Below are 10205 nucleotides of genomic sequence, written 5' to 3' on the forward strand. Positions count from 1 at the left end.
GGGGGGGGGGCAGGAAGGTTTGTCTGTCACATGGAGAAATACTGTTGCCTTGGCAACCCCTGATGGTTTTACACTGCAGCCTGGCATCAGCGTGACTGGTTATGATAAGTTTGCTGGGGACATTTTGCGCTGAGCAAGGGTGTCAGCCGTTTGAAAATCTACTTAGAAGTGCACGTCCAAGGGGGAGTGTCAAATGGGTCTGCTGGCTATACATTTGTTCATTACAGGAGGTCACGCTCTCCTTAAATACATCACTGAGGATTTTTAATTGATCTGTATCAGAGAGAGAAAAGAAGCAAATACACCTCATAGTGCAAGTTTACATTCCCTCTCCGGAAGCATACTTATGAATGACACATTCTAAGTTTAAATCATTGTGTAAGAGTAAAACTGATATTATCATAAATATAATAAGTCGTGACCAATTAAAAAGTACAGGAATAGAAATTCTTGTTTTCTTGCAGCTCCATTGTCCCTGTATCAGCCAGTATCATCTTCAGAGAGGTTGACAGCTCAGGATGCCTGTCAACAACATTTAAAGGAGGTGGATCTCTATTACTACTACTGATAGGCTGCTTCCCCCGTGTGGACAGCTCTGGTACTACAACACAATCATGTTTAACCAGCAGAGGAAGTCGGTCTGAAATATCTCGAGAGATACTGAACAGTTTTACTGTGATGTCGCAGTTGTAGAAATTACTAAAATAAAAGTTCTGTGGTTCGTCCCATGTAATCTGTATGTGTCAATATGGGAGGTGACAAAAATCCTAAAAAGGTGAAAGGTTTTTTATGTGGAAGATTGAGGCAGTTAAAGACACATTTTCCCATATCTGGTTGTACTTTATGTATCATTTGATTATTCTGTCTTGTTTTTATCTACAAACACCACGGGTCGCCTTCATACATATAGGCTATATGTTTCTTTATTTTTGTTTATATGTTTCTCTAGGTGTCTAGTGTAAAGATTTATATTTTCTTCCACTTCTGTGTAACAAGAGATAAAAGTTCAGGTGAAAATGAAAGAAGTTGAAGGGAGATTTGCCACATGTTGCTGTGTATATGTTCAAAGACATGGAGGGCCATATGTAAAGAGGAAAGAAAGAAAGAAAAATGTAATGTATTGTACCAGTGTTCATCCAAAGGTTCTTCAAAACACCCTTAAAAATGTACCAAAACACATGTTACAAAAATGAACGACAGAAAAGGCTCAGAATAGTGATTTCATTAATTTATTACTTCCCAAAGTCAATTATCCTTACTCTCAGTTCTGTGACTTCAAACCTCCTCACACACCTTTTCACAGAAATAAAAACTTGTGACAAATGCAGCTAAAAAAAAAGTATTATTTTGCATGTAACATTTTTCACCAACGACGCTTTTCAGTGCCACTGATATGCAGAAACACAACAATGAGTGTGACGACGTGTGCGTACGAACACAATGAAGACATGCAGTGATTCTCTTTGAGACTGCGCTCAACGACGGACTGTAAATTTCCAGTAAAACGGCCGTGGGTAGTTGTACCTTCAATCCTACAACAAAAACCTCTGCTGAAAGACCATGTAACCGCTTATACAGCTAACCCCAACCTTTAAGTAAAGTGTCCATGCCATATAGGACGAAAAAACATGCTTGTTTTGTGTCATGCGGTGTAGATATTTACCTGTTAAATTAAAGTGAGATGTTTACACTGAGCACCTACATGTCAGACAACAAAGAGTAGCTACAAAGTTCACAGTAACAATCATCTTCTTTCCCCCCCCCCCGTTTGCAAAATCCACGTCAAAGTCCTCGATATCCAGAGGAGGAGGATCCATCCGACACACTCCTCACGGACACGACGAGCGGCTGCTGAAACTCAGGTGGCAAAGCTCGAATGTGAAGCGTTTCTTCCCCCTTTTCACCCTCATACAGGAACTTTTTTTTTTTTTGCAGACATCTCTGCCGTCCTCCCTCCCCCCCTGCAAAGGCACTGGGCTCATGTGACGACGGCTGACCGCAACAACCAGCCACAGCGGCACTCTGTTGCATCGTCACACCAGCTTGCAGAATTACGTGTCCTCTTCCTCCACATCTTCCTCCACGTCGCTGCGCAGCGTTGGACCGTTTTTTATGAGGGCTGAAACATGGCAGTGCTCACAAGTGATTGTTCCGAGTCCAAATGCAGGCATCGGTGGATCAGTGGATTTCGATGTGGACCTGAGAACAGATGAGGAGGCTGTCAGGCAAAAATGAACGTTAACAAACTTTAAAGGAGCCGTTTTCTTAGATAGTGAGTTCATTTCGGAGGCTGCAGTTTGTGATGCTGTTTAATCGTAAACGCATTTAGAGCTGAAAAAGTTAGTCGGTTACTCGGTTAGTTCATTCATTGGCTCCAAATTTGATATTCAATTATGTTTGACTGGATGTAAACGCTGGGAGTGGTTGAACTAACAATGTAAATAAATTATACTTATAAGTGCTGGCAGGAATTAAAAAGTCAGTTGCCATTTGAAGAGTAAAAATCAGTCAGTGGATGTCTAGAAGTTGACAGTAGGAGCAGTGGAAATTAGAGCCAGAACAAAGACTCAGCCAGGCTGCTGCATCGGCCTAATGGCAGATATTAACTTGCTGCAGATATATCAATATCAGTGAATATGTCAGCCGATAAGTAACAAGAAACTGCAGTAAGGGGACTATTAAATTGATTTTTCAACTGTAAAATATCCTGTCCAATGTGTATCTTGGCCACACTTTAAAGAAAAAACACAAAGAACATTAAAAAGCTACAGGACGCAGAAGTTTGAACAAATTACTCTCAGCAGATTTATCATTATAGGATTGTTAAACTCCCAGATATCAGTATCAGCCTGTGTCAGCCAGGCTACAATGGAAATGTTTTAGCATTTAACAACATTTCATAGACCACTAATGAACAAAGTATTACAAGTACAAAGCAAATGAATCCATAATAACAGATAGTTAGCTGCAGCCCTGACTGCGTTATAGACAACTGAGCCCAGTATTACATACAAAATATATAGTTTAACGTACTAACTGCATTTGCAATTGATCACCATATGATTCAATGCAGGCATTAAACTTTATATGTTCAGCTAGGTGTCAGCTAAGTTAATAAACTGCTTTAAAACGGAGTAAAAAACATTCACAGTGTGGTTCATTCAACCATTAAACAGCAGATATTCGCACTGCACCATGTTCACAACTCACTCAACATGAAGGGCCTGTCCCATCAGCTGTTGGCTTATTTACATTACCAAGCTGGTGAACTGAACAAACTCCACCGGCAGACACCTGGTTTCACTTTAACAATCAACGAGCCGTTTACCTGCAACCTGACGTTAAACATCATCGAAGCGACGAGGTAGATGTAAGGGAATCGGATTCGTAGTCGCCATGCGAGATCAAAAAATATCAACAAAGTCCTCGTCAAGCCTTTGGAAAACACTCCGTACGTCCGACCAGCGGAGCCCGAGAACCGGAGCACTAAATATGTCAGACCCGCCATACGGGCTAACGGTCCGGTCCGGCGGTTGCTAAGGTTACTGTGTCAGTTAGAGAGAGGCCGTTAGAGGGAGACGGTTCATATTTCTATCGCTGACTGACGCCGAGCTCCATTTTTCTTTTCTCTCCTCTGTGTTTTTTTTGTTTTTTCTACATCGGCTGGTTGTGTTGTCAGCGGTGCTCCACCCCGACAGCTTCCCCACAGATTCCTGTTATGGTCACTAAGAGGACTCATAACGCTGTGACACACACGGAAGTTGGAAGGGTGTTAAGAAGGGAGTGCTTCCCCTGAGTTTAGACTGACAGGCGGGTGTTTTTGTTTTTATATAAATGAGCACAAACAGTAGCTGCGTACTTGGTTGGGAGGGTTACTTTAAATATTTAACCTGTATCTACAACTCTCTCCTTGGAGAAAGTTACATACACGATAAAACATCAGCAACATCATTTTCAGCAGATCTGGGAACCCTTCTTTTGCTATAAGAGCCTGGGGACATGTAAACAGTGGCACTTTGCAGTACCTAAGATTGTTTTATTTATTTCTATATAATGAATCAGAATGGACTAATTCATTGACCTGATTCCCAACCAAGATTTGGACTCACTTGAGAGGGTGGGTGTGGGGGGGTAGACATGTTTGTTCAAGACATGTAATTGTATTTCTCTGTTATGTTGTGAAAACAATAAAAGGATTGTTGGTAAATGGACAGTTACTAATTACATGTTAAAAAAATAAGTTAGTAACCAAGTATCACAATATCAAAGTTACTTCTGGATTACCTCAACACCAAATATGTAAACAAAAACAAAAGAAAGGAAGGAATTGATGCAAGTGTATTCAATAAAACAACAAAACAATGTAACCTTTAAAAAGATGATACAAACGGAAGCTTTTTAAAGATTTTTAGCATCCAAAATGTGAAAAACTGATGTATTTTAAAATTGTAATCCTGCTAAATAGCCCCCATTTTTATTAAATGTAACTGTAATCTGATTACGTCTTTTTCTATCCTGATTACATAACTTAGTTACATGTAATCTGTAACTGCCCAGGCCTGCCTACATACAATACACAAACTAACCAAACTTCTCATACGACCATAAAGTATAGGAAAAAATGATAAATAAAAAAATAACTACAGAAAATATAAAAAACTTTTAAGAGTTTTAAGAGCCTACTTTAAAAAAAAAATCTAATTCTGTCTGGAGTCCATCTATTTCTATTTTATTTATGTGGAACACCATTTTTTATTTTAAGGCAGCCCATGTTCTAAAAAGCACTGCAAAACTGCCCTCTTGGATGCCCGCAGATAAAATATGATAAAGTTCCCTCTAGGATGCCCTTCCAGTGGATGAAACACGTTAAAGTGCCCTCTTTAGGGTGTCCTTCTAATGGAGAAAATGTGGTTAAATGCCCTTTAGGGATGTAATCCTTCATCCTAAACCATAAATGCATCACAACTTTCTGCGAGCTGGTGCCCTTTTTTTATTTTTTTGCCCCTGTCCCTATATATATATATATATTACAGCACATCATCCTGAAGTTTGTTAATCTGCTCACTTTCTCTTTATAAAATACACATCCATCTAAAAAATGTTCACGTAGCCTATATATCCTACAATAAAAGATCAAAAGAGTATTAAATATCCTGTCGTAACCTCTCCAACAGAGGTTGTACTGGATATAAAATGAAACACAAGACCTGTCATCCCCAAATAGCAATATCTTATGTCGATTTCAATTCCCTACAAATAGATGCCCAAAAACATCTCCCTGAAGCAAAGGGTTACATCCTGTTTAAGATTTAAGAATGTACTTATTTAAGCATTTTTCCTTAATAAAATTAATTTCTCTTACAAATCTATTATCTATTACAAATACAGACCCAAAAATGACCCTGAAATCAGTTTTTGCATACATTTTCTTACTTCCACTTGCTTGTTGACAACTTTAAACCATCCTATCTGTTATTGTTGCTTACAGCCAGGTGGGTGGGGCCCCTTTGGTGAAATGGGAAGAGGGGCCTCTTTGTCACCCCCCCCCTGGTCCCTTCAGGTTTCTCTACAACACACACACAAGTGAGGCCTGGCAGGCTTTATGCGTGGCACTGAAATGTATCTGTATCTGTTTTACCTTGAGGTCTTTGCATGGTTGGATGTGGCAGCGCCGTTTACAGTGTAATTAGTGTTAGTACAGGTAGGACGCAACCTGAAAGACCGACTCCAGGGAACACAGGAGAGCGACGTCATATCCTCAACCCGTGTCACACTCTTAATTGTCCGTCTTACTCGTTATTTACTATAATCTCCTTAAAGACGCCAACTTAAATTTGTTCTTTTTTAAAATAATAAATAAATAAATAAATAAAGACACGTTTTGTGCTCGTGTATCTCAGAACGTAAAGACTCCCAGCTGCCGTGTTTTCGTACGGTCAGAGTGTGAGTGGGCGTGTATCGGGACAGTACACCGGATGCACCATCTGGCGGTGTCTGGCTGACTCCGGTGTTTTTCCTCCTCAGGGGTGGTGGCCGCTGTTTGGCTTCACAGCTTCCCGATCAGCCCACGACAGCATGGGAATGTTGCGAGGGAATTTCTGAGCAAACTTGGTGTTAAAGTGCTAGATAAGTTGCTGTAAGTCCGCCCGCACGCTGTTGCAAACCCCGGGAGCTCCGCCGCACCACCCAAAAGGCCGTTAACGGATCCCGGTTGGGACATTTTCACCGGCGAACGATTCCGGACAAAGGAAAAGAGACTTGTGAGCTAACGTTAGCTGGCTCCCGGGCTAACTTAGCATTCCTCTAGCTGCGGCGCAATGCAGGCCATAAAGTGTGTCGTTGTCGGAGACGGGTGAGTTTAAACCACATCGAGCTAATTGAGTGTAAATGTAAGGCTCTTTAAGTTTAAAGGACGATGTGTGGCGACGGCTGACAGACGGAGCTGTCACCAGGTTAGCTTAGCTTTAAAAGCGTTTTGCTCCGCGTATTTCTCAACGGGGTAAAGTTAGCGAGGCAAGGTTTAACTTTAACTAAACCTGTTTATGTTACATGGGTTTGTTTTTTTGGTTTATAGGTAACTTATATACTTTCCTGGTTTTAGTTTATCGCTTTTAATGATTATTGATATTGGAAAACAAAATAGCTAGTATGCAAGAGTTTGTGTGCTAATCTTTGATTTAACGCTGAATGAATCTCGGTTACATTGTTGTCCTCACCCTGAGGTGAGTCAGACACCACTGGGCAGTTCATATATCTCTCCTAACCACAGCTGAAGTTTCAGTTTGGCAACAATTGAGAAATAAAGAGAGTTAAGCGCTTTGTTTATGTCCGTCGTTTGACTGGTGATAGTTGCTGTGTGCTGTTAATGTTGTGTTACACATGCGACCTGTTTTCAGCTCCTTGTTTAAAAGTTAAAACCCCTTTTTTGGCCTTGCGACAGATAAATGATTGGTCATCTGAAACAGTCCTTCAGATGTGTAACAATATGTGGGAGGAAAATACACTCATAACCTCTTGTTGAGGGTGTGGTGGATACCGCAGCAGCAGAGTCATTCACAGGCCTATGACTGTGTTTAATGGATTATTAAATGTGTGTTTCGTGTTAATGCATGCAGCACTTCGGTTTCATATTTGGGAAATAAAAACTCCTGTAGTGGTCTTTTATGCATATCTTGCAGAAACTAAATCCACGCAGGTCTGTTCTCTCAAAGAAAAGGGGAAGAACAGGGTGCATTTAACACTATTTGTTTTTTACTTGGAGATTTGAGTATAGCTGAAACGATCGGTTGATTATTAATGAAAAGACATTAAAGAAAATTGCAGAAGAAATCTGAGAATTGATTAATAGTAGAAGACTTAAAGTCTAAATATAAATGGCAATGGTTATGGTTTCTCAAATGTGAATAACTGTTGGGTTCATAGTGTTTTTATACGATAGTATACCGAATATATTTCGGTTTTCAGAAGTTGGACAGTAAGACGAATCTGAATATTTCAGTTTGGGGGAAATCTGATCGCATTATTCACTATTTTCTGACATTTTGTTGCCCAAATGCATAATGGAGAAAACGATGGACAGATTGAAAATGACAATAATTGTTAATTGTATCTAGGGCCGCACAATTAATCGAAACATTATCAAACCTGCAATATGGCCAATGTAAAGAGAAAATGTGTGACGAAACAGCACATATTGGAAAACATGTTTGTTTGGTACAGACCCTCAAAAAGATCATTACATTATGATTTTAATAAGGTTTTTGTCCTCGTGATGCAAAAAAAAAGATAATTCCCACAGAGAAATGCAGTCACCTGTCACAATAACCTCAAAATATAATGTGTTTACCATAGCGTGCAGCCGTAGTCGCGGCCTTACTGTTGCCCTGCTGGTTGAGGAGCTGTAAGACCCAGAAGCAGTTGTACGAAGGAGTGATCCATATCAACTCATACCCAGAATGGCTGTTTGCATGACCGCCTTTTGGCAGGATGAAATCATAAACAACAACAACAACAACTCATTTTCCCTCTCCTTCACCCTTCCAGAGCTGTGGGTAAGACCTGCCTGCTCATCAGCTACACCACCAATGCCTTTCCTGGAGAGTACATCCCCACAGTGTGAGTATCTATCTGCGACTGCAGCCCGGTGTGACTTATTTATTTATTTATGTATTTATGTAAGACTAGAAGCTGACAATAGCAGCCCATCATTTGTCTCCACCCTTGTGTCCTATACAGCCGCTGCATAATTAAGGTGGCGTCTCGCTCTACAGTTACTCTTTTTAGATGACAGTTTGATTTTCTTGCAGAACAGGTTACAATCACTGCTGTGGACTGCAACAAAGCCTAAAAAAAAGATTTAGGGAATATAATATTTTGCGTGAATTTAAGAGGAAAGCCTGCTCCCTGTTTGCAGCTGTGCGAGCTATGTAAACTATGTGTCGCTGTCAGTGTGTCACGGGCTGACTCAGCAGCCTGCAAACAAGATTTTGATTCGTAAAGACTTAGATTCAATAAGTGATGAGTCATTTCCAGAGAATGCTGAATAGGTAAAAGGGCGCAGATCAATTAAGATGTTGTTTTCCATCTTAAGACTTTAGTTTTGTGTTTAGTTCCCATCACATGTTCATATTTTACTAACCAGTGTTAAACCTGATGATGTTATCTCATTTCACATCATTACCTCTGTCAGGTTCGACAACTACTCCGCCAATGTTATGGTGGATGGGAAGCCCGTGAACCTGGGCCTGTGGGACACAGCAGGACAAGAAGACTACGACAGACTCCGCCCACTTTCATACCCACAGACGGTACATTAAAAAAACAATCAGACAATGCTGTGTTATATTTGAGCTATTATCATTCTTTTGATGTCTGTTGCGTAATACATTTGGAGGGTTTGGGACCCTAGAGTGAAAAAGGAAGTTGGAGGCAAAGAAAAACACCACACCTTTTTGTATGACATGAACACAAGAGTGTGTACTGTTCTCAGCAGGAAGGAATAGTTGCAGACTCTGATTGTATTGTTTTCTTTCTCCTACCAGGATGTGTTTCTCATCTGCTTTTCGCTTGTGAGTCCGGCCTCATTTGAAAACGTCCGTGCCAAGGTGATCGATGCCTGTGTGTTTGAAGAGGTGAGAGCTGTAAAGGTTTTCATGAGCATGGCATGGATTTTTTATTTATTTACTGGTTTCTACAGAAAATCCAAATGCAAGTAATCCTTCTCTTTTTCTTTACGGCATTACGGATTATTCAAATCGGAGAGTTTTTGTCTGTGTTAAAGCAGAAGTCTGTGGTTTTGTTCATTAGCATTATAATCTTTATTGACATGTATCTGTCTGGTGAGTGTGATAAAACACCAATAATGAACCATTTTACTGGGCTAACAGACTCTGCAGTCGTGAGACATAGATCATTATTTTGTGCAGTTGTCTCATGTTGGTTGGATGCATGCCTTCTTTTCCTGGTGACTATACCTTGAGATTGTATCATAAAGTGAGTATAGTGTGTCGGCCAGTCACCTTTGACCATAGCTGGGGGTATTTAGTACCGCAGAGACATCTCTTTTATAACTTGAAGTGACACATAAAAAGCACACACTGACGCGTTCAGTAAATAGTTTAATCACTTTCCTCTTTGTGAGAATTATTTCAGACATTTAAGAAACCCCTGTTTGTCCACACCAGGGATTTTTTATTTTCAGGAGGAAGTTTGAACACACTTAGATAATATTCCCTGCTGCACATTAACTGCACTGAATCATTTTCCTTCCTGGTCTAGTATAGCCAACGTTTATCCTGTTAAGACATGTTGAGACCGATAGTGGCCTTATGATAAACAACGTGGGGGGGGGGGGCTCTGGTCCTCACAGCTTGAACCCAGCTCACCTTTTGCTGTAGTGCGACACCATCTGACAGAGTGCTGCGTTGACCAGTCAGTACATGCAGATCTACACTCCCAGTTGGTTACTCGTGTTGCGAACTCTGTATTTGTAATATTTATCTTGCGAAAGATTATTAATCTCACTGCAGCTCAGGGCAACCCGAGGCGACTTTAGATGAGATGATGACTGCAGATAAAGCATATGCCAGCTCAGCAGTATTTGCAGGCCGTCCATTAGCCCAAATAAATTATAAATGCCACATTTCGGTCAGATGGCGCTGATCGAAATGCCTTATTGATGCAGTGAGATTATCTGTGTGTTTTGT

General features: G+C 40.5%; 2 protein-coding genes across 3 annotated transcripts in view; one reads left to right on the forward strand and one right to left on the reverse strand.

Annotated features, from left to right (window-relative positions):
* Positions 1–1213: 1213 nt before the first annotated feature.
* On the reverse strand, positions 1214–3736 carry LOC118322791 (small integral membrane protein 10-like protein 2A). Of its 2 annotated transcripts, none has more exons than XM_035654601.1 (2): positions 3211–3736; positions 1214–2199 (listed from the first exon to the last, which is right to left on the reverse strand). In XM_035654601.1, exon 1 carries the CDS (start codon positions 3506–3508, stop codon positions 3254–3256), a length of 255 nt encoding a protein of 84 aa, XP_035510494.1. In that variant the 5' UTR covers positions 3509–3736; the 3' UTR covers positions 1214–2199; positions 3211–3253. The 2 variants fall into 2 exon arrangements, with proteins under 2 accessions (XP_035510494.1, XP_035510495.1); XM_035654602.1 differs by having other exon boundaries at positions 3329–3730.
* A 2231-nt stretch (positions 3737–5967) lies between these two features.
* Positions 5968–10205, forward strand: part of LOC118322792 (ras-related C3 botulinum toxin substrate 1-like) — a 7474-nt gene continuing 3236 nt past the window's right edge. The window contains exons 1-4 of the mRNA XM_035654605.1: positions 5968–6352; positions 8044–8115; positions 8690–8807; positions 9042–9104. Coding sequence (XP_035510498.1) covers positions 6318–6352; positions 8044–8115; positions 8690–8807; positions 9042–9104 — 288 coding nt within the window. The 5' untranslated portion in view covers positions 5968–6317. The remainder of the gene's footprint in view (positions 6353–8043; positions 8116–8689; positions 8808–9041; positions 9105–10205) is intronic.

The sequence above is a fragment of the Morone saxatilis genome, unplaced genomic scaffold (assembly GCF_004916995.1).
Source record: "Morone saxatilis isolate NCDOM2014 unplaced genomic scaffold, NCSU_SB_2.0 Contig14, whole genome shotgun sequence".
Classification (NCBI taxonomy): Eukaryota; Metazoa; Chordata; class Actinopteri; family Moronidae; genus Morone; species Morone saxatilis.